The sequence below is a fragment of the Pogoniulus pusillus genome, chromosome 17 (genome assembly GCF_015220805.1).
Source record: "Pogoniulus pusillus isolate bPogPus1 chromosome 17, bPogPus1.pri, whole genome shotgun sequence".
In the NCBI taxonomy this organism is placed as follows: Eukaryota; Metazoa; Chordata; class Aves; order Piciformes; family Lybiidae; genus Pogoniulus; species Pogoniulus pusillus.
The window spans coordinates 24,150,480-24,174,868 of record NC_087280.1 but is presented as its reverse complement, the minus strand read 5'-3'; the positions used below and the strand labels follow the sequence as shown (position 1 = coordinate 24,174,868).

General features: G+C 52.1%; 1 protein-coding gene across 1 annotated transcript; it reads right to left on the bottom strand.

Annotated features, from left to right (window-relative positions):
- Positions 1–641: 641 nt before the first annotated feature.
- On the bottom strand, positions 642–22,389 carry TICRR (TOPBP1 interacting checkpoint and replication regulator). Its single transcript, XM_064158114.1, has 22 exons — positions 21,681–22,389; positions 20,704–20,989; positions 19,918–20,159; positions 19,445–19,688; positions 17,994–18,129; positions 16,768–16,910; positions 15,886–16,098; positions 15,202–15,347; positions 13,769–13,863; positions 13,370–13,463; positions 13,126–13,205; positions 12,171–12,413; positions 11,046–11,142; positions 10,743–10,812; positions 9,903–10,043; positions 9,329–9,428; positions 8,117–8,178; positions 6,920–7,057; positions 6,031–6,188; positions 3,320–5,573; positions 1,433–1,546; positions 642–1,103 (listed from the first exon to the last, which is right to left on the bottom strand). The coding sequence occupies exons 1-22, from the start codon at positions 22,335–22,337 to the stop codon at positions 985–987; spliced, it is 5,832 nt and encodes a 1,943-aa protein (XP_064014184.1). The 5' UTR covers positions 22,338–22,389; the 3' UTR covers positions 642–984.
- Between the last annotated feature and the right edge of the window lie 2,000 nt (positions 22,390–24,389).

Genomic DNA, 24,389 nt, shown 5'->3' with positions numbered 1-24,389 from the left:
AAAAAACAGCAGCTTGGCTACCTCACCCCAAACAGCCAGGCACTGCTTCAGCCTGAAGTCATGGAGGGCACAACTACCACAGCCACCGTTTGAGGGGGAGCATTGCACCAAGCTAAAAGCCAGCACCTGAAGCTGCAAACACCTGAGCCTTCAGCACCCTTGACCTGGCCTGCAGGGCCATGGCTTTGAGAGGGCACATTACTGAGGGCTTTGAGCTGCACAAGATTGAAGTTCAGAGTCTTTGTTTTCTGCTGTTCAGAACTAAGAGAAAAACCCACCATGCTTGAAGCTTTGAGACTATTACTTACTTCCATGGTCATGTATCAATCCACATCCTTGAAGCAAAACAATGCCTGGGGAGCAGGCTCTTCCTCCCCACTCTCCATCCTCACAGCTCTCTTCTTTTCCTGCCTCTGTGTTCTGGCATTTGTCAGGTGTTTTGGGTAATTTGCCCAGAGGTAAGCTGCTTGCTATTTTCCTGCTAAGCTGTGGCAAACTGGATGCAACGACAGGGATCCAGTCAGGGTCAAGACACGGTACAGAGCAAGGGCATGCAGCTTTTGCTGTACCCATTCAATTGCAGCATCCTTCTTCCTGCAGCCCCAAGCCCTTGCCCAGCAAGATTCCTGACTCAGTGACAGTAAAAATTGACACCAGTTTATTTTACAAGGAAGTTGTGGAAAAGTGACCACTCTCCTCTTTGAGCAGAACTGAACCTTCACTGCAGAACTCAGCTACCACGAGCAGCAGAAGTGCCAGAAAAGCCATGCCAGGCTTTGAATGGGTGGAGAGATGCTGCAGCTGAGGGTGAAAAAGCAACTTTTAGAGTGGTCCTTCCTGCCACTGCCATCTGCTTGCGTCCATTCTCCTACCAAGAGCAGACAGCTCCAGACCAGCACCAAAGGTAAGGTCCTTGGTTAGAATGTAAGCACACTGTGCAGCTGGGAGGAGGCAAAGCTTCCCAAACTGTTGTGGCTCCAACCTTCAGCTGAGCAGCTTTTTCCGTGAGTAAGTCCTGCTGAGGGGACGCTTCCTGGAAGCCATGAGGCGGAATGGAGACAGCTCCTGGTTGGCAGCAGCTTGGAAGCCATCGGATTCCTCCTCTGTGGCAGAAAGAATAAATCAAGCCAAGGGTTGCCAAAGTTTGCAGGTGACTCTAAGAAGCCAAACACCGACTGGAAACGAGGACACCGAGTTGCATTTCCTACTAAGCCACTCCCTCTCTTCACTGCTACCCCCCTACCCCTCCCAGACTTCCCAGGCCATGCAGCTTCTTGGAAGCTTGAGATGGAGGCCACTGACTTCCAAGAGCGGCATATCCAGGCACAGGCTGCCTGCACAAAGGCCAGGCCCCAGCACGGCACACTGCTGCCTCCCCTGGCTGCAGGCCTGCAGCGCACAGCCAGCCCTTCCCTACAGCACAGCTGGGTACCTGGAGCTGCCCTTCTGCGAGGCTGCGGCGTCTGGCCCGGGCACAGCAGCGGAGACTGGGTCAGGGCTTGAAGGCTGCTAGCAGACAGTGAGCTCTTCACCGGTGGGGTGGAGCCTGGGGAAGCACAGGGAGATGCTGCAGCCAACCCACAACTCAGCAGTGCTTTACAGAATGGCTTGGTTGGAAGGCACCGCAAAGTTCAGCCAGTTCCAACCCCCTGCCACAGGCAGGGACACCTCCCACTAGATCAGGTCGCTCAAGGCCTCAGGCGAGCTTTAGGCACAGCCTTTCTTCTACCTCAAAACTTCCAGCAGTGATGCTTTGAGTTTACCTGAAACCAAGACTAGGCTGGCACAGCAGCATTGCCCTTCCCTTGTCTGCAGAATACCTGTGCTGGGAGAGCACTGCCACAGCCATGGTGGGCTTGCAAACACAGACCTTGGCTTTGCAGGCACAGAAAGGCTCTTATTGGACCAGCTAGAGGCCAACTACTGCTATTATTTTGTGTCCTGAATATAGGTGATAGAATCATTAAGGTTGAAAATGACCTCTAAGATCATCCAGTCCAACCATCGACCCAACACCACCACCATGCCCACTAAACCACATCCCCAGGTGCCATGTCTACACTTGGTTGTTGAACACCTCCAGGGATGGTGACTCCACCACCTCCCCAGGCAGCCTGTTCCAGTGCCTGACCACTCTTGCAGGACAGAAAATGTCCCTAACATCCAACCTAAAACTCTCCTGGTGCAGCCTGAAGCCATTTCCTCCCTTCCTATTGCTAGTTCAAGGGAGAAGAGACCAACCCCCACCTTGCTTCAGCCTCCTTTCAGGTTGAAGGTCTCCCCTCAGCCCCCTCCTCTCCAGACTAAACCACCCCAGTTCCCTGAGCTGCTCCTTCCCAGCCTTGTTCTCCAGACCCCTCCCTAGCTCCAGTGCCCTTCTCTGGACACACTCCAGCACCTCAATGTCCATCTTGGAGTGAGGGGTCCAAACCTGGACTCAGTGTTTGAGGTGTCACACACATCAGCCACACGGACTAATGCTGCTTTCAAGTTTGCCCACTCATCCCAGTGACACACACTGAGGGAGTATAAGATACTGCCTCTGTATCTTGCAAACCTATCCTTGCAAGAGGACACAGACAGTGAAGCTCAATCCTTCAGGGCACACAGTGACTACAGAACAAGATCTTGGTTTTGCTCCATCTAATCTCTGAAACAGCACTGCTTGAACTCTTTGACGTTCACAAGGCCTTGCTCACACAGCTAAGGCTTCCCACTTCATCCAGGCCATCTGAACCTGCCCACAGCAGGAGCAGAGCTAGTTTAGACTTCAACACCAACCAACAGAACATCACTGCTAGTGAGGCAGTAATTACTGACACCCACTTCGAAGAGGCCCACCAAGATGGGCAGGCAGAAGAACTGGAGCACCAACAAACACCAACATCAACAGGGCTAACACTGGCAAGGCTCCAGGCTGCAGTGGAGCAGCCAAGCTTTAGACAGTTGGCTTCAGTGCTGGATACTAGGCAGAAACAACTAGCAGCACCCACACAACCCAGAAGCATCCACAGCAACAAACACCACCACTGAAGGCAAATGAGATCCTCCCTCCCTCGGTTCTCAAACTCTCAACTCTTCATTCCTCCAGCCTCTTGCTGTTTCATGTTTCTCTGATCTCTCTGTCACCACTACACTCCTCAGTCACCAACTCCTCACATCCAGGCACTTTCCTGGTCATTTAACTGCAATGTCAATCCACTCTCCCCCTCATTCTCCTTCAGGCAGCCAAACAACAGTTGTGTTCTTGGTTTTGTCTACTCCACGTTTTTAATCACCTCTGAACTCCCATGCAGTGCCAACAGCACCACTTCATTACCTGTCAGAAGGAAGACATCATCGTCCCTTGCACAGCTGTGCCGCTCCGGAGTTATCCGCAGACCTGCTCCCAGCTTCTCAGGAAGCACAGACTCCAGCCTTGCCTTGCCTCTGTTGCCTTCCTCCGTGGAAAAGGCAGCGAGATCCAAGCTGTGCTTATCCATGCAGGACCTCTTGGCATCCTGACTCTCCAGCTGCTCTGGTGACAGGTCCGTGAAGACTCGCTTCCGAGACCTCAAGCCAAAGCTTCCTGTGGCAGAGTCCTCCTCAGCCCTGGCTTCACAGTCACTAGGAGATGCCTGATCCTGCAGCCTGTAAATCCCTTCCAGTTCAAACTCCCCAAAAGTATTTGCTGCTTTGCTGCTGCAATGCTCTGAGATCTTCACCTCTCCTGTGCCTGCTGCCATTCTACTCTGCTCATCTGCATTCCTCTCACCTTGGCCACAGCTGGTGTTAGCAGTGCTGCCTGCTGCTCTCTTTCTCCGAGGCCAATCGTTGATAGCATCAGGAGTAGCCTTCCCCTTCTGCTTTGGAGAAGGTGTCCATGGAACTCCTGCTTCTAAGGGGGAGGGGGAGGTGGCAGTAGAGGCACAGCTTGTTGGGGTGTATGACTGGCATATGTAGGTCTGCCCTCCACCTTTCCCAGGTGTACTGTGGAAAGAGCGAAAGCAGGAGGGCGAAACACAGGCAGCTGCTGGCTTCCCGGGGTGCCTGCTGCACCAGGTCACAGCAGGCTCACCGCAGGGGCTCTCTCCTCCCTTGGCTCTGCTGCCACTCGCCTCATGGAGCACTTCCGGCAGCGAGCAAGAGCCGACTTTCTTAATGCGAAGCTTGGGCAGGCCTGAGGCCTGCATTTCCAGCTCCACTGCGTACGTGGGAGGGCTGGCAGGAGGCCTGCAGCCACCTTTAGGAGACGAGAACTTGGCTGGGAGCTGAGGCTCTCCCATCCGTGCCGCAGCCTCCCGCTGCCTCCTGTCTGCGGTGCAGCGCAGAGAGTAGGCAGGAGACTTGGGCACAGGGGGTGAAGTACTCTGGGCAAACCTGGAGTGTCTCTTTAGACTCAGAGCCTTCAGCCCCACAGAGTCCTCTCTCAGCACAGGTTTTGCTCCCAAGTCATCACTAATTGTTTGAGAACCATTCAGAAAGGCCTCATGGGTGTTTGCCCAGGAGGTCTCCTCCTTCCCCAGCTGTCCCCACTCCGTCTCAGCGTTCTGTGCACAAACCTGCCCTCCAGCAGAGGGCTTTCCAGGCACAGGTGCTTCCAGCTTCTCCAAGTCCTCTCCTGAAGGAGAGCTTTGAGCTGCTACAGGCAGCTGTTTGTTCTTCCCTGACACAGGGGGATTTTCAGTAACTTGGGGCTGACAAAGCTGAAGGCTGAGGGAGTTGCCACCACTGCCATCACCATTGTCCTTATTTTCAGGTGTTGAACATGCAGGTGTGGAGTTCTGCCTCCTAGAATTTGGTTCACATCTGGCCTGCTTGGGTGTGTGAGGCCTGGACCTCAGTGCAGTGTCAGTATCATCTGGAGCATTTTGAAATGATGGATTAGATGCACCAAGTTCCCAGCCAGACTCCCATGCCTGGGCATGGGAAGGAGAGGTGATGGCCACAGCCTTTGCAGACCTTCCACCGAGAGGAGAACTGCAGGGAGGCTCCACCCCCACAGCAAGCTGTGGTACTTCTGCACCCAGAGGGCTGGCACAGAATTCTGAACCTGCATCTTCAAGTTTCCCAGGAGTACTTCTGGTAGCTTGAGGTAACAGATCTGCTGGCACCTGGCTTGGCCTCCAAGCACCATCTGGAGATGCTGACTTTGAGAGGGATCTCAAGGAGCGCCTTGGAGTTTGCGCTCCTGCAAAACATCTTGCTGGGGGTGAGGCAGCAGCAGGATTTGGGGCTGTCTGAGGTGACAATGAGGCATCAAGCACTGCAAACCCTTCCTGCTCTGGTAGTTGCTCTCCAGCCTCTTTGAAAGAAGGGGAAAGTCTCTCTGCTGGAGAACAGTCCTTAAAGGTTACTTGCAGTGAATGAAGCCTCCTAGCATCAGCTGGAGCAGGTGACCTGACCCTTTGCACAGGGTCAGAAAAGTACCTTCCCAAACACTTAGCTGCAGTCTGCTTAGCAGCTGGACTTTTGCCAGGAGTCTTCTCCAGCCTCTGTGGTGTCCTGTGGAGAATACGAGGTGACCTCCTTGGGAGCTTACTGGCAGAGTTCAGTGGCCTCTGGGCAAACTTCTGAGGTGTTTTCTTAGGAGTCTGCAGGGGGGAGAGAACAGTTAACAAACTCATGTTTGTGCTGTCCCAGCAGTACCAGTTACCCCACTTGAGAGTTAATTCTCAAGACTGGGTGTTGGACTAGATAACCTTTGGAGGTCACTTCCAACCCAAACCATTCTATGACTCTACGATTCGAAGCACAAGCCCCATTTGATTCAACTACACAGAATCTTAGAATGCCTGGTTGGAAGGGACCCCAGGAATCATTTAGGTGATGGTGCAGCTGAAATGAGCTGGCCCAGCACCCTGTCAAGCTGAGTCTTCAAACTGTCCCATGCAGGGGAATCCACAGCTTGGGAATCCTGGGAGATTATTCCACTGTCCTACTGTTCTTAAATTCTCTGCTTCTCTTATTTTTCACCACGAGATGTGTAGGTCTTACTAAGCATGCACAGAAAAACGGGATGGCAAGAGAGAGAGGAAGAAGTGTTTCTACCTGACAGGCAGGCAGCTCCTCTAAGTGTAAGGAATCTTTTCTTGTTCTCCTCCTTCCAGGTGAATGCTTCACTGCAGGGCTGCATGCATCAGTGACTGCACCAAAGAAAAACCTCTTGGGAGTCTGGACAGTGGGGCCCTCTGAATGCCTTTTAATGCCTACAAAGTGGAACAGCACAATTCAGCTAACATCAAGTAGCCTGCCAAGAACAATTGTCTCAATCACTTCAGATGTATGGACAAGCAGCACACAAAGCCTAGACCCTGGCACGTTCTTTCCCAGCCAGATGTTAAAGCTTCACCAGCATTGTGATTTCCCAATATGAAACTAATATCCACCTGCACAAAGTGCTTTAGCAGGAGTTAAAAAAGGTATAAAATGGCTCAGCCTCTTATTCTATTTATAGCTTGTAGCTTCAGAAAGTTCTGGTTCATGACTAAGGGCTCTGGTAAGTACAATATGAAGAACTAAACATCCCCATTTACAGCTGATAAGCCTACTGAGAAAACCAGCAAAGATGATCCCATCAGTCAGTGCTTTATGCTGCCACAGAGCAGACTGAAAGTAAGCCTGAGGATTTCTGTCCCCTATTTGACAGGGATTTCACTGCACTGAAGCAATGCAGCCTGACAATCAGTGGTATTCTGTTAGGGGGGCCTGGCTGCTTGCTTAAGTTGGCAGCATATTCAGCACAGAAATAGCTGCCTTACCAGCCTCCAAATTCAGCTTCCCAATGCAAAAATAATTACCAGGGATGAATTTCTGTCTGCAGAAGATATTACATCACAGCTCCCAGCTTCTTATGCTCTCTTGTAGAGCCAAATCAAATCAGACTCAGAGCCAGCTGTGCAGATCAGCAATATCAGCCTACTCAAATCCCATTCAGTACCTTCTACAGCCTGCAGTGTGCAGCTCTCCTCTTCTTCTCCCTGCTGGACTCTGGGCTGTGCAGTGCAATAGAAAGCACCCGAGCAGGTCCTCTTCAAAGACAGCTGTTTGATGCGTGGGCTTCTTCTCAAACCTGCCTCTGAAGAAGACAAAGTGGTGCTGATGCAGAAAGAAGGCTCAGTCTGACAGGGGCATTCCTGAGTGAACAGGACACTCTAAGAAGAAGTTTTCATACAGCTGAATGTCTGGCACCAGGAGGCAAGCATGGGAAGAAGCAAGCTTCACCTTCCTTGAGGATGTAGAATATTAATGCCTACAAATCTTCCTCCTCTAAGTCATCTTTCCCTCATCCATCTATCATTTACAGGGCTTTGCTAGCATCCCTCTCCCTCAGCCACTGTCATCCAGCACAATCACAATGAATTTTGCCAGGTATATCAGTGTGTACCTGCCCAGAGAGCTTGGGGAGTCTCCTTCTCTGGAGACTTTCAAGACCCATCTGTTCATGTGTGACTTGCCCTAAGAGATCCTGCTCTGGCAGAAGGCTTGGCCTGAATGATCTTCAGAGGTCCCTTCCAACCCCTAATGATCAACGATTCCAATCCTCCTATGATCAATTTCAGTCACACCTAAGTTAAATCATTAGTTCATTCTCCTGTCTCTGTATTAGTGATTCCACTTTCCTGCTCGTCCAACCACTACATTTCCTTCATCGGTTACAGGATCATCAGGGTTGGAAAGGACCTCAAAGACGATCCAGTTCCACACCGCTTGTCATGGGCAGTGACACCTCACACTAGATCAGGCTGTCCAGAGCCTCATCCAGCCTGCCCTTAAATACCTCCAGGGATGGGGCCTCTGCCATCTCCCTGAGCAATCTGTTCCAGTCTCACCACCCTCATGGTGAAGAACTTCTTCCTCACAGCAAATCTGAACCTACACACTTTTAGTTTTGCTCCATTCTCCCTAGTTCTAGTCCTGGGATAAGAAACGGCAGCAGACAACATCTTCCTTTCTTAACTTCTACTGTACAGGGGTGTCAAAGCAGTGAGCAGCAAGTGGTTCTGCCAGGAGTGCTGTGCTGCCCCAGCAGGCAGTACAACACTGCTGCAGTGCTCAGGAATCATCTCAGCTGAAGCATGCTCAACTTTAAGCTACCTCAGCAAGCCTCCCCTCTAAGCAAGCAAACACTGCTTACCTTTTATGGCTTTCTCTGGAGATTCCTCTACAACATCAGTGCCACAGCCTGGATCAGAAGACCTTGAGAGACAGCAGACATCACACCCTTAGCACTGTTCACACTTACAGAAGCAGCCTGAGCAGCACTCCTCTATCCCACAGCAATCTGCTGCTTTGTGCATTGCTCTGAACCAGCAGCAAGCACAGCACTGAGCAAGGGGAACTGTCCAGCTGCAGAGGCATCCGTGTGACATGGAAGCAAATGTTACACTTCAGCCTAGAGTCCACAAAATACACCACAAGCCTTTTCTTTAGGAGATCTTGAAACAGCAACTGAAACTAACCAGAAGGTATCTGCAGAAATTAAAGCATCCTGCACTTGGTTGTAACAACCCCAAGCACTGCTCCAGCCCTGGGGCAGAGTGGCCAGGAAGCAGCCAGTGGGAAAGGATCTGGGGGTGCTGGTGGATGCCTGAACATGAGCCAGTAGTGCACCCAGGTGGACAAGGACACCAGAACCCTGGCCTGGATGAAAACCAGTGTGGCCAACAGGAGTAGGGCAGTGATAGGGCCCCTGTACTGGGCACTGGTGAGGCCACAGCTTGAGTACTGGGTTCAGTTCTGGGTTCCACAACCTAGGGAAGACATTGAGGGACTGGACAGTGTCCACAGAAGAGCAATGAGGCCGGGGAGGGTTTTGGAAAGGGTCACAAAGGAGCAGCTGAAGGAGCTGGGGATGTTTAGTCTGCAGAAGAAGGTTGAGGGGAGACCTCATTGCTCTCTACAACCACCTGAAAGGAGGATGCACTGAGCCTGGGGTTGGTCTCTTCTCCCAAGTAACCAGCAACAAGATGAGAGGAAATGGGTTTGAGTTGTGCCAGAGGAGGGTTAGTTTGGACATGAGGAAAAACTTCTTTAGTGAGAGTGGTGAAGGGTTGGAACAGGCTGCCCAGGGAGATGGAGTCCCCATCCCAGGAGGTGTTCAAGAGGCACTTCAGGACATGGTTTAGTGGTCATGGTGGTTGGATTATGGTTGGACTCAATGATCTCAGAGGTCTTTCCAGCCTTAGTGATTCTATGCTACATGAAGCAAGCAGTACCTCCCCCACTCAGACAACAGAGATTAGCCTCCACTGGTTCTCATACTGCCTTAGGTGAAGCTGACACTCTGACCACAAAGAAGATGCCTGGCCCTTGTGCTCACACCATAAATTCAGAGCCAGCTACTCACCTGCCTTTGATCTGCTTCTGCAGCAGCCTCCTGGAGACCTGCTTATGGAGTGGCGTTTCTGCAACTCTCTTGGTCAGCAACTTGTGATGATCTGCAAGAGCTATCCCATCACACAGTCACTGAGCAGCCAGGACAAACAAACACAACTAGTTCTGTACAGGCTCCAGCTTAAGAATGACAGCCAACACAGCATCCTTGTGCATCAGCCTCCCAACACACAGAGGCAATCATGTCTGAGTCCAGCATCTACACCACCTTCCCACCACCTCATTAGCAGCACTTTGTGTCAGACATAATTAACCTACTGAAATAACTCTTCATGCTTCATCTTTCACTCCCAGATCCCTTTTTAACCAAGCATTTTTAACATCAGCTTTCCTTGTAAGCCAGAGTTCAGTAGCAGGTTTCAGTTCCAAACACATCCTACTCACTAAACAACCACCACAGCAGTAAGCTGAGCTTTTCCCTCCTTCATTAAAAACAAATAACTATTTCACAGAAGTGAGGACACCGGCACTGGAATTTCAGCAAAAGCTCTTCCACAGCCATCCCACAGATGCCAGCTATGCCCTACCTTTAGAGCACTCATCAGCACACTTGTATCTTAAGCCTTCCACAGCAGACACTGACTGGCTTCTAGGCAGCCTCTTCCCAGACCTTCTGGATGTTGAAAGTATCTCTTCATTGAAGAGGTTCCTCCTTACCTTTGTAACCTCTGTGAGAAAAACAAAGCAAAAAGTGAGCAGATTAAAAGGGTAGAAAAAAGCAAGAACAGAAATACATCATAGGAAGTTGACTGTGAGGCCACTATAGATAACATCAGATCCTAGCATAGAACAAGTCTTCAGAGCCACAAGCACTGAAGAGTTGTTTTTCTGCTGCTGGAACATGCCCTGCTCTAAAGCCATCCTGAACTTCCCTCACAGATTTGCATTATTCCAGCAAATTACTCCAGAGGGACCCCAGAGCTGTCTGCCAGTGCCTGAAGGGATCCTGCAGGAAGACTGCAGAGGGACTTGTGCTGGGGGTGTCTAGAAACAGGCCAAGGGAGAACAGTTTGAAGCTGAGGCAGAGCAGGGTTAGACTGGAGCTGAGGGAGAAGTTCTTCAACAGGAGGGTGGTGAGACTCTGGCACAGGCTGCCCAGGGAGGCTGTGGCTGCCTCCTGCCTGGGGGTGCTGCAGGCCAGGCTGGATGAGGCCTTGAGCAGCTGAGTGTAGCTGAGAGGTGTCCCTGGGCATGGTGGGGAGGTTGTAGCAGCTGAGCTCTGAGCTCCCTTCCAACCTGAGCCATTCTATGACTCTTTCAGGTTTCCAACATGCTTCAGCAGAACTTCACCACAGCTCCCTGACTTTCACAGGGAGAACACATGCTGAAGATGCACCTCTGCATGGTGAAGTCAGAACTCCATTTACCTTGCACTGCTTCTTTCTGCAAAGGCACCTGCTGGGGCTTCTCAGCAGCAGGACAGGAACGCAGGGTCTCCTGGAAGAGAGGAGAAGTTGGAGCCTCCCTGATAGCTCCAGGCTGTGTTTAACCACTGTGCACAGTAACTGCAAGCTCTGCATCATCGTACTGCAGTTCCTCCTTCAAAACATTTTGGCTCTGTACAGCTGATGCAGGCTGCAAGTGAAGGCAGAGCAAGAGCACTCCTGTCCCTTCACAGCACTGCTGCACTCTATAGATGCAACCCACAGGACCCTTTTGTGAGGCTGTACCTTCCTGGTGTGGCTCTTGGCTAGCTTCGGGATCTCAATCTGACGCAAGTTCTGTGGTGCTTCTGTCATGCTCCTGTGTCTGGCTAACACATGACTCCTTCAGAAAGCATACAGAGATCAAGTTAAGGACCAGAAGCAGTTGTCAGCCTAATGACAGCTCACTGTGCTCCTGCAGCCCAGCAGGCAGCAGGGCAAGCAAGAGAATTCTGCCCCTTGACTCTGCTCAGACCTCACCTCCAGACCAGCCTCCAGTTCTGGCGTTCCCAGAACTTCCAGAGGGAGCCTAGAGGAGGTCACAAAGATGATCCAAGGGCTGGAGCAGCTCTGCTATCAGGACAGGCTGAGGGAGCTAGGGGGTGTGCAGCCTGGAGAAGACTCTAGGGGGACCTTATTGCTGCCTGCCAGAGCAGGGTCAGACTATAGCTGAGGAAGAAGTTCTTCAGCAGGAGGGTAACGAGACACTGGCACAGGCTGCCCAGAGAAGCTGTGGCTGCCTCCTGCCTGGGGGTGTTGAAGGCCAGGCTCAATGAGGCCTTGAGCAGCTGACTCATTGAGAGGTGTCCCTGCCATGGCAGAAATGTTGGAGGATCTCTCAGGTCCCTTCCAACTTGAGCCATTTTGTGATGATTCTAAACTGGGCTTTGACACCAGGGATAGGAAGCCTTCACCTAAACTCAGCTTGCAACTTGTGCTGGTGCCTCACTTATGGTGAGACACTAAGATGATTCCCAACACAAGTGGCTGTACTTAGCTTTCTGGTTGGTACCAAAACCCATCTCACAGCTCACTAAAACATACACAGGAACCCCAGAGAGGTCTACACTAAAGCAGAGGTTTAACTGCAACAACACAGGGCCACCAAGTGCACAGTAGAACACTCCTTTCCCTCATGGAAGCTGCTCATCGACGTTGCTCTTGCATCAGAATCAAGATTACACTTCCATGCAGTCAGCAATGACAACTTAAAATGAAACATGGGAGCCCTTACTAATTCTCTCTGGCTTGCAGAGCCATCAGCAGCTGTCAGCTTGCCCCAGCCTACTATGCAGCAACAGAAACGTGGCTGAGCTGCAGTTTACTCGGCCACAGCCAGGAGTGCAGGAAGCTGCTCTCTGGAACGGTTACCTTCTCTTCTTGGCAGACCGGGTGCGCAGCTCCTCCAGCTGAGCGCTCTCACTATGCAGGCCAACAGTGCTGGGAGTCAAGGCAGAGGATAAAGAGGGGGAAAGAGCTGGGGATTTGCTATCCAGGGTCACAGAGTCATCACTGAAGAAGTCTGAAGGCAGAGCTGATGCCAGCTTCGGGGGGATTTGTGTACCAAGGCCATAGTAAATATCTCCCAGGGTCTTTGGTATATACTTCACGTACCTAGAGCATCAGAGAGAACCCACATCAAATGCAACCCCCAGAAAGCCCTGCCAGTGCTGCAGTCCCAAAACCTCAACTCAAATGTTTGTCCTTCATTGTCAGTTAAAAAACAACCTGAAGTCAATGAATCATAGAACCAAACAGGTTGGAAGAGAGCTTCAAGTTCATCCAGCCCAAACCAGCACCCAGCCCTATCCAAGTTAACCAGACCATGGCACTAAGTGCCCCAGCCAGGTTTTGCTTCAACACCTCCAGGGACAGCAACTCCACCTCCCTGGGCAGCCCATTCCAGTGCCAATCACTCTCTGGCAACAATTTTCTCCTAACATCCAGCCTGTACCTCCCCTGCCACAGCTTGAGGCTGTGTCTCCTTGTTCTGTTGCTGGTTGTCTGGGAGAAGCAACCAACCTCAGCTGGCTACAACCTGTCTTCCTTCAGGTCGTTGTAGACAGCACTGAAGTCACCCCGAGCCTCCCCTTCTCCAGGCTAAACCACCCCAGCTCCCTCAGCCTCTCCTCACAGGGCTGTGCTCCAGGCCCCTCTTTTTCTCAGTAGTTCACTTAGCAGTTACCTTTGCTTTAACCAAACCTAACAAACAGAACAAGTCTCAACTTGTGACAGCTGCAAAGTTACAGTAGATCAGAAGTGTAGCTTGCTGCCACTGACCAAAGCCACTGTCCCAGTAACACTTGAGGCATGCTGAGGAACTTACATTTCTAGTATTTCATCCAGGAACTTGGTGAGATACCCTGAGTCCTCAGCCAGGCACAAAATGCGCAGCATGTCTGTCACCTGGAAGAGAAAACCAAGCGGGCACATGGGTGAAGCTCTGCCAGCTGCAGCATCGGGGGGCTTTGGGCAGGGAATATAAAGCACTACAGTCAAACTGAGGGGAAAAACTACAGGCCTGCATTTCTAGTGCCATGCAGAAACAGCCTGGTCTATCACTGACTTGCCTCCTCCAACAGCTGCTCCATTTCATCAGCGTTGCTTTGCAGCGAGGGACACTGAAGGCACAGTTCAAGGCGTAAGAACACCTGCAGGCGGCACCTAAGGGAAGAGTCAGGACTCACTGCCTCGCTCCTGCTGCAAACAGCACATCCACAGCTCAGGAAAGCCATGGAGGGGAAGCAGCTCCTCTGGATAGCAGTGTGGTGGGCAGGGGAGATGGCTCAGTTAAGCACTACAGCCTGCAGCTGATCACAGCCTGTGTGTAGCTGTGTTTAGTGGCACAGCTTCTCCTTGCAATAGTCACACCAGGCACAGAATTCTACACAGGTACAAAAAAATCCACCACGAAAAAGTGCTAACCAACCCCACAGCATCTCAGGGGAAGTAAACAGAGGGTCTCATACTCTCTGACTTTGGTGTCCTTCTGCAATCCCTGCTGCTGTCTGAGCATCTTGCTGGTCTTCAGGAGGTGGTTCCTGACTCCTTTCACACAGGCTACCTGCAGAGACAGAATTACAGCAAAAACTTCAAGTCTGCTCCCTGTCAGCAGGACAGGATCTCTCCCCAGTCCTCTCTGGACCCATTCACTGAATCAAAGAATGCTAGGATTTGGAACTGACCTCCAGAGAGCATCCAGTTTGTCTCCACTGCCAAAGCAGGGTCACCCAGGAACACATCTAGTTGGGTTTGGGAAGTCTCCAGAGAAAGAGACTCCACAACCTCTCTGGGCAGCCTGCTCCAGGGCTCTGCACCTTCACCCTAAGTGTCCCCTCCTGGGTTCTAGGTTGTACCCATTTCTCCTTGTTCTGTCACTGGGCACCACTGAAAAGAGCATGGCACCTTTACCCTGACACCCACCCCTCAGATACTTGTAGACATTGATCAGATCCCCTCTCAGTCTTTTTTTCTCCAGACCTCTCAGTCTTTCACCATAGCAGAGATGTTCAAGTCCCTTAATCATGGAATCAAAGAATTCTTTTGGCTGGAAAAGTCCTCTAAGACTATCCAGTCCAACCATCAACCATGGCCATTAAACCACGTCCCCAGGTGCCATGTCCACACCTTTCTTGCACACCTCCATGGACAGTGACTCCACCACCTCTCTGGGCAGCCTGTTCCCAACCTGCTCCTTTGGGCAGCTCAGTTTTCTTAGGTGGCTCTAGCTTTGGAGTGCAGCCACAGAAAGCTTTCTGATATTCTTTTGGGAACAGCTCCTTTTGTTCTGTCTCCTCCTTCAAGGCAAAAGAACTCTCATTTTCTTTCAGTGGCAAAGTCACAATGCAACACAGGAACAGAGAGTCTGAAATCACACAGGAGGTCACTTACCTGCAGCTTCAGCCCTCTGTCTGTGGATTTATCCTTCACAGGACTTTTGTCAATTACAAGTTTACCAGTTTTGCTTTCAGTAAGTTAACTTTAACTCTATAAACAGTGTTAAACACCATCAAAACCCCCCAACTTTTAACAATTCCTCTCTCCTGGAGAAGCAGGAGGGCTGGACTTGCCATGCAAAGCAAAACCAAAAGACATGCTCTGGGAAAAGAGGAGTTTCAAGAGCAGGGTTTTTAAAAGACTGTCTTTGAAGAAGGGACATCAGAATTAAGAACAAGAACAATGGAAAGGAAGAAGACTTCTGTTGTGATCTGATAACCAAACTGCATTTTCCTCCACTCCTCACAGGCTTTCACTACCGAGCTGGCACAGAGCAGCTGGTGGCTGTGGTTCTGACCACATGCAACTGCGCACAAAACTCTCAGGTGAGATGAAGAAATAGCACCAAAAAGTAAAAACTTGCACTTCCAGAGCAGTAGTAACCCTGCCCACATGTCCTACCTACCTCTTTCTCTTTAGCATCCACTTTCAAGAACCTTTTAATGGCCATGATCATATTCTGGGCACAGACAGATGAAAGGACTCCCTCAGCAACAGCCTTCTGGTAGCTCGTGGTTAAGTGGCACTGCAGTTCCTCCTCGGTTTTGAAGTCTGCAAAGGGAAATGGCCCAAGTTAACTAAATGCCTGCTCAGCACACCTCACTGATGAAACTCTCCATGCAGCTGAATGGGGAACAGAGAAGGTCACCAAAAGACTTTTTTCTAGCAAAGACACATCCAGACCAAAGAATATCAATAGAAGCAGTCCCAGGTGTGGACCCATGGCAAAGAAGTTTAGTTGTGAGTACACTTGCAAGCTGTCAGGTTACTGCAGCAGCCAATCTCTACACCTCTGCAGTCAGTAAATAGATGCTTCCCTCTACTGCTGCTGCTTAAAGATAATCACTTACTCCTTTTTCTCAGATGGAGACAAGGCAGGAAACTAACCCCAGGAGTGGCTGTAATGATGGCTTGCAAACACTTGTACAAACTAACTGGGAGAAGGTGGGAAAAAATAACCACTCTGTGCCAAACTGAACATGCAGAAACCCAGAGACTGACCTGTTCCCCAGCTCCCTTCTTAGTCTTCTTTCTCCCTTTCACAAAGATCTCACACAAGCTCCTACAATCAGCAGGACTCAGCACTCACCTATTGATGCTTTCAGTGCCTTCTCCTTTTCTTCCACCTTTTCATTCAATCTTTTCACTGAAAGTTTCTGTGGAACCTTCTCACTCACTGTTGCTGGGGCACCATCAGGTTGGAACTTCTGAGCTTTTACATTCAGCCTTGCCACGTTGAGCATCTGCAGGGACCTGGGCATGGTCTTCATTTTCTGCCTGACTGGAGTTCGGGGAACTCCGCCTGCAACATCGCAAAAGAGAAGCCCTACCATCAGACACAGAGGGCAGGAGCTCCACCCAAAGTGAAGTCAGTGTTAACGTCAAGTGAGATCAGTAACCTCCTAGAGAAAAACATGGCCCCCAAGGAAGTCTGTTTGTACATGAAATGGACAGCACAGCAGGCAGCTGCTTATGGAAGCAAAAAGCAAACGCAAGCTGTTTGTCCACTGAAGAACTGCCCCAGGTACGAGCAGAAGTCACACAACAAAGCAAGCAACCTTTTGTCACAGCAATAGAAACTGGTGAAAGACTTAGGGATGCATCAGGTGAGTGGATACACAGCTATGCTTAGTGCACTGAAATGCAATGGTTAAGCTCTGGGAGGAAGCATTTGATTTCTCCATCTCCAAAGCAGAACAAAGCCAAGAGGCTGCAGGACTCCCTAGGAGTTGGAGTGGTCCTGGAGAAACTGCAGAGCTTCGCATGATGCTTTGCCACAGCTCTGCACTGCACAGCCTTGGATCAATGATCTGGGTTGCACTGAAGAGCAAGCCTGATGAACACATACATGATGCCACCCTTAAAAAGCCTCAGGCTAGCACATTTGTCTCAGGTTCATGCATGACAAAGGTTGCTGCCAAGCCTTTGCCACCCCTGGCAGCATGCACAGCCTATTCCAAGGCACACATACATCTTTTCTTGTTGTTCCCTGGGCCAGCTGCAGCAGATGTCTCACTGAACTTCCTCTGGTACAGCTCAGACAGATTTTCTGAGAGTTCCACTTCAGACTGCTCTGCATCATCCTTCCCATTGGCACAAGGAAACTGCAGGAGCCTAGAGAGAAAGAGTCAATTCAATCCAGTTAACAAAACTGATGGGAGTGGGAGGCACATTCCTTGTTTCCCTTAATTTAGGGTTTTCTGAGTGCCAGTCCACAGCAATTCAGTGCAAGCAGCACTCTTACAGTGTCTGCTCCCCAAAAGCTCTTAGAGAGACAAAAATCCCACCAAACTACCCTCAAAATAGTTAGAAATGAAAACAAGTTGGAACCAAGCAGGAGTTGCCAAATATACAACAGATTTGGCACTGACCCATGCCACCAACCCACCTGAGCAACTTTGTGCTATCCCCTACTAGGACTTTTGGGGTGTTTCACTAAAACTTGTTGAAGAAAACACATTTACTCATTCCTACTAAAGGCCAACTGTGATCACACACCCTCTAGCTGCAGTACACCTCATCAGGAACACCTCTGCTACAAGGAAAGGCTGAGGGAGCTGTGGGTGTGCAGCCTGCAGAGGAGAAGGCTCCAGGGGACCCTTAAAGCTGCCTGTCAATGTCTGAAGGGATCCTGCAGGAAGGCTGCAGAGGGTGTCTAGAGACAGGCCAAGGGGGAATGGTTTGAAGCTGAGGCAGAGCAGGGTTAGACTGGAGCTGAGGAAGAAGTTGTTCAGCAGGAGGGTGGTGAGACTCTGGCACAGGCTGCCCAGGGAGGCTGTGGCTGCCTCCTGCCTGGGGGTGCTGCAGGCCAGGCTGGATGAGGCCTTGAGCAGCTGAGTCAAGCTGAGAGGGGTCCATGGGCATGGTGGGGAGGTTGCAGCAGCTGAGCACTGAGCTCCCTTCCAACCTGAGCCATTCCAAGATTAGAAGAGCAGAAGCCTGACATTTTCCCAAGGAGCTTAGATCATTTTAAGTCACTTTTACCACTCCTGAGACCACTGATATCTTCACAACTATCACCTACCCAAGCTCCCAGTTTCTTCTGCCCACACACCAGGTACAGCAAAGCAAAAGCAAACAGCAGCCAGGCACAGAAACAAAGGCACAGTGAGAGCACTGAACTGCAGAAGTCTAAGCAACACCACAGCAAGAAGCAGAAACCCTTGGTCATTCCTTAGAGATGTTTCAGAAAAATACCTGAATGATTCCATCAGATCTGAGCTCGCTCCACAAGCATTGGATGCAGGGTACCACGCCTCCAGCACTGAAGGATGCCAGCTTCCTGTGTGCGACAGCTCCCGCTGGACCCACTCGGGCACAGCAGCTGCTTCTCCTGTGAGTGAGGACACAAAAGGAAAATGAGAAAGAAACTAAGTGAAGTGGCAGAAGGTTCCAGTCTTCATAGAAGCTCCGAAAGCAGATCTTCTCAAACCTTTGCTCCAGAGAGGCAACTTAATAGACAATACATCAGGAGGGGAGACATACAATATGAATCGTGGAATGGAAGGGAACTCAGAGCTTGGCTGCTCCAACCTCCCCACCATGGGCAGGGACATGTCTCAACTAGGCTCAGCTGATCAAGGCCTCATCCAGCCTGCCCTTGATTACACCCAGGGAGGAGACATCCACAGGCTCCCTGGGCAGCTTGTGCCAGAGTCTCACCACTCTCCTGCTGAACAACTTCTTCCTCAGTTCCAGTCCAACCCTGCTCTGCCTCAGCTTCAAACCATTGCCCTTGGCCTGTCTCCAGACACCCTCAGCATAAGTCCCTCTGCAGCCTTCCTGCAGATTCTTTTCAGGCACTGGCAGGCAGCCCTGAGGTCCCCTTGAAGCCGCCTTCTCTCCAAGCTGCACCCCCCCAGCTCCCTCAGCCTGTGCTCACAGCAGAGTTGCTCCAGCCCTTGGACCTTCTTTGTGGCCTCCTCTGGACTCACTTCAGCAGCTCCGTGTCCTTCTGCTGGGGACACCATTGCTGGAGGCAGGATTGGAGGTGAGGTCTGAACAATCCTTTCTTGCCCTGCTGCCCACACTCCTCTGGCTGCAGCCAGCACACACCTGCCTGCTGGGCTGCATGAGGGTACTGCCAGCTCCTGGGGAGCTGCTCAGCAACCAACACCCTCAAGTCTCTTTCTTCTGAGCTACTCTCAACCTAGTCTGTACCCAGCCTGGACTTGTGCCTGAGACTGGCCCACCCTAGATGCACTCTGACTTACTGAACCCCATGCAGCTGGCACCAAGACACTTTTGAAGACCCCCGCGTAACACAGCCCTGCCCTCAGCTGATTCCACCACACAGCTTGGTGTCAGGTGAGCTAAAAGCAGCCTATTTACAGACACATCCAAAGGCTTTCTGGGCCAGGGGTGACCTATGTGACATACTTAAGGAAATCTCCTTCTTAAAATTTGTCCCCAGGCACAAGCAGCTGTGCTCTATCTACCAGCTAACAGAAACCAACATCTTGCCATAAGACAACAAAATAAGTAGTGCAGATGTCTGCAACACATCACAAGGCAAGACAAAAATCAACAAGTCTCAAAACCAAAAGACTTTTCACTACAGAAATCATTACCTTGAAATCTTTTGACTCCAAATCAGACCCTAGAAATGATCAAAAGATGGTTAAAATTCTGCATTTCCTGACACTTACCCACACTGGCCAGAGAATCTTCCACTGATGTATCAGCTTTACTCAACACACTATGCACAACATCTGGGAGGTGAAGAGCATGGTCTTGGGAAGAGTTGTCCACCACAGCTCCTGCAAGGTTGCATTGCTGAGCTTCAGCAGTCTTCTCAGTCCTGAGCAAAGTCAGAACTGCAGTGCTCTCAGACAGTGGTGACAAAACAGCAGTGCAGGGGCAGCAAGTTTCAGACAGAGACACCTCAGCCACCTATATTTTTTAAGAAGGAGAAAAGTTTGTATTATGCAGAGATACAGAGACCTAAGGACAGGTTATAAACATCCATAATCTCCTAAAGCATGTCCTGGACTTAGCTCCAAACAAGCTCTGTGCAGTGCAACAAACACCAAGTGTTGTTGTCTTCACACATGGAGCACTGGCACTTCTGTCACAGCTCAGTTCAGACAGGTATTAGCTGAAGACAGAGAGAAAGATTTACCAGGTGCAGCTCTTCAGTCACTAGACTTCTTAACAGCTGATGAAACAGTGACCTGTGGTGCTCTGCCTGCTCAGCCTGTGAGCTCTGCAGGATCCAGCTCTCTGTGATGAAGTGGCCAGCATGCACCAAGCTCCAACTCCTCAAACTACCTTTCAGGAAGATGTTGACTGGACAATGCAATTGCCTTTGGCTCACAGAAAGGGGTTCCAGGATCACAGCACAGCTTTCCTGCTCCTTTCCTCCTATGCAAGAATAAGATAAAGCAGAAGTTCTAAAACAAGTGAAATGAAAAAAAACCCCACCAAACAAACAGACAAAAAGTTCCAAGATGAAATGAGGAAGAATTCTGCATTAAGTGCATTGCAAACATGACCTTCTCCAAGCGCTCAGGGAGCACAAAGGGACCACCAAACAAAGAGCTAATGCAGTGCTTTAAAGCTCAACTGTTTTCTCTTGCAGGGGTATTTTGTTCTCTTAGTTTAATCAAACTGAAGCAGAAACAAAGCACATGGAAAAAGGAAGTACATCTATACAAGGTCAGACCATAAAAGTGCTCTTCATGCATCCAAGCTTCTAGAAAGATGGAAAAGTGAAGAGACTAAATCAGAAATGTGGTCTGATAGCTCTCATGTGAGAAGAGCTAGAGCACAAGCAGGTGTTCTTATTGGAAACTTTGGCTCTTCAACATCTTCCTTCTACACTGTTCACAAGGGAAGGTCGCCAAGGGCTCTGCATGACAGGGCAGTCATTACCAAGCACACCTAGCCTCTTTATCTTGTTTATTACCAGGCATGCCGAGAAACAAGACTCCTTCCTGCTGGGGAAACACTGCTTGAAACACAGAGGGCTTCAAGAACAAGCAGTTCAAAGTGGCGTCCAGCGGCAGAAGCGTGGTCCAAGGCACAGTCTGTTGCACCAAGGAACTTGAGTCTCCAAGAAAGCCATGGGCGAGACCTGTCCTGCTGTGACTCAATCCCTGCACTAAGGCTTCGGCTGGCAAAACGGTGCCTCCCGTCTGACAGATCACTTCAAACATCGTCCAGTAGCCAACATGGTCTGGGGATTCAATCAGCTGAAACAAAGTAACAGAAGTCTCCAGTCGGTACCGGCAGCGAAATAACCTTCATCCAGCCGAAAAAGAGATTGCATGCTCTTAGAAAACCTGGCATGGGAAATGGCACAGGGCTGGCCAAGTGTTTTCATGGAGTTCATTAGTCTCCATGGAAAACTAACAAAGAAAATACTGTTCCTGTGGAATTTTAACACTTAGCCAAAGTTTCCAGGCCGGTATCTTAACATTTGAACCCCCAGACTGCTTATTTGCAGCTCTGATGAACCCTCACTGAACCCAAAGCACAAGGCAATCCACCATGATAGAATCATAGAATGGTTTAGGGTGGAAGGGACCTCAAAGCTCAGCCAGTTCCAAACCCCCGCCATAGGCAGGGACACCTCCCACTAGGTCGCTCAAGGCCTCATCCAACCTGGTCTTGAACACCTCCAGAGAGAGAAAACCCACAGACCCCCTGGGCAACCTGTGCCAGCGTCTCACCACCCTCACTTGAAAGAGCCCTATAGAACCCTTTGATTTATCAAAGGCTCCACGTCTCCTGCTGAACAAAATTTATGCAGCAGTAACTGCAAACCTTTCCCCACCACTGAAGGGCTCCAACATAATCTTGCTCTCTCTTTTCACACGGGAGGGCAGCACAGATGGCCCCGAAGTACTCACGGCTGGAAGCAGTGCGGTCTGATCTCATTACCTGAGCCCACTCGGCAGTGTCTACCCAGAACAGTGAGATTTTCTGCTCTGCGATCAGCTCCTGGACACTCTTGGGCAGGAGTTTCTCTGCGAGCTCCTGAGCCGCGGGCGGCAGCCGCGGGGACGCAGGGGCGCCGCTCCCCGACACGAACTGCCGCAGCTCCCTCCGCGAATGGGGGCAGGGGGAGAACAGAAAGACGGCGTTCACGAAGCCCTCGGGGGGCGACTGGCTCTCAGGGAGCTCTCCGGCGGCCAGCCCCGTCCTCCGGCTCCTGCGCAGCGGCTTGGCGGGGGACGCGATCTCCGGACGGTCCCACTGGAAGTCCAGGAGCGTCTCCTTGAGGCCGCTGTGGGTGAGGGCAACGCGTGGCGCCGGCCCGGGCAGGACGGCAGCGGGGTCCCGCGCCCCGAACCGCTCCGCCAACTCTTCCTCGAAGCGGAGCCAGGCGCTGGGCCCCGGCGAGCGGAAGCCGCCGCCCCGCGAAGCGCCGCCGCGGCCCCCGAGCGAGTCGAAGAACCTGAAGGCCCAGCGGAGGCGAGGCAGGCCGAAGCGGCAGCACAGGTGGTTGAGGAGCCGCAGGGCGCCGCGCTGGAGCCGCGCCCGCCGGCCCGGGCTGGCCACATCCAGCAGGAACACCACGCTGTGGGAGCAGGCCATGGCGCCCCTCAGGGGCACCCGCGGGCGGCCGCCGCCCGGCCCGGGAGCGCTTCAGGCCGCGCCTGCCGCCATCGCCCGTACAACCGCTGGCGCCTTCGCCGGGCGCGCTCTCATTGGCTGCCTGCGAGCACCGCCCCTTCAGCCCTCGCTCCCCATTGGCCCGCGGCGGCGGTGCTGCGCCTGCGCACCGCTGGCCCGCGCTAGGGCGGGCGAGGCGCACGGTGGAGGGCGGTGCCGCAGAGGTAGAGACGCTCTCCGCTGATTGGCCGGGCGCGGCGCGCGTGCGGGGAGAGCGGCGTTCCATTGGCCGGGACTCGTGACGCAGGCAGCGGGCGAGGCCCGCACCGGCGGGGGCGAGTGGCGGCTGCCCGCGGTTTGAAATGTAACGGCGGCGGCGGTGGCTCCGCCCCCCGCTTCGTGCTGATCGGCGCCGAGGTGGCGGCGTCGTGATGGCATCACCGCCGTGACCTCACCGCCGTGACCGCACCGCGTGGCTGGGGGATCCCGCAGGGCGGGCAGGGCAGCCCCGGGGTGAGCCGCGGGAGGTTTCCCGTACTTACACCCGCGCAGGCTGCCGCCGGCCGCTAGAGGTCAAGGCCGGCCCGCAGACAGCTGCCCCCGCAGCCTCCCTGCGCGGGAGGTGCAGCGGCAGGCAGGAGTCCCGCAGCGCTCCGGGAGATACGCATGGGCTTATCTTCATCTGAGGGGCTCCCTGGGGCACAGCAAGGGCAGGTCGGGGCGCACATGGGTGAAAAAGGAAGAAGCTGTAGGTCTGGGTTGCCGGGACGGGGGCTGACAGCTGGAGGGTGTGCAGCCCAGGACCCTGCGTTGGCATTAACCTTGCTCCCGAGCGTCGTGTCCCTGCGGGGTTTTGGACGCATCTTACCCCACGGCTGTTAGCAGTCAGGGTGCGATCCAAGCGTGGGTGAGCTGCACTGCGTACCGGGGCGGCAGAGGCCCAGCAGAGCAAAGGCACCCAGATGCCCATGCCACGCTGCTCTCCGGAGCCTGAACGCCCCAGTCCAAACCAGCGTGGCCAGCAGCCAGCCGTATTTATACAGCAACAGAGCGAGCGGGCCGCACGCCGCCCACCGCGCTTCCTGGCGCCCGGGCGTAAGCAGGGTTAATGAGGTGCAGCAGAAAGCTGATCTGCCTGGGTGCACAAGAGTACCCTGCCGCCAAGTGCAAGGGAAGGACACCACACCTCCCTGCTGGAGAGGGCGGCAGGCAGCCTGCAGTGCTGGGGATGCGGGCTCCCTGGGGAGCCATGGCTTGTGCGTGGCCCAGTGAGCCCTCTTGTGCTGCTTGTCAATATATCTCCTGAGTCCTGCATAGGCAACCCCACTGCGCTCCCACTGCCATTGCCCAGCCACTGGCATCTGTCCTAGCAGCCTGCTGAGGACACTTAGCAGAGTGTGACTGAAACCTGCCTTATCACAGTCCACCTGGGACCAGAAACAAACTTGGAGCACGGGGGAATTTCCCAGCAAAGCCTCAACATGGGAAATGCCACCAGCTGTTCAAGCCCCTGCTCCTTTCATGCTCACTCCAGCATATCTGTTCTTGAAGCTCATCCAGCTCTCAGGAATGCTGATGAGACAATGGCTGAGCTCTGGTGACCTGCTTGTTTCCCAGCGTGGCAGGCAGAGCCTTGCACTGCCCTGTGCTTATGCTGCTTGCAGAGACATTTGTTCTCTGTCTGCTCCCCAAGGACACTGACTTCACTCTCAAGCAGAGCCCTTGGCTTCTTTCTGGACAATCATTTACTTGCTGATAAATGCAGTTTCTTGGGAGGAAGGGGAAGGCACAAGAAAAATCATTTGTAAATCAGGCTGACGTTTGGTTGGGACTTTGATCCAGAGAGGATTTGGGTTTTTTTTTTCATCTAGGCTAAAAAAAGTGTGGCTTTATTTTGACCCTTTGCCAACATTTCTCTACAACTGATATTTGACAATGAGGGCTGAGAAAACCCAGACCTAAATTAAGTGTTTGATCTCCCTCCATCCCACCACTCTGTCCCTCTTCAGTGGGAAGTTTGTTTGCTATTCTGCT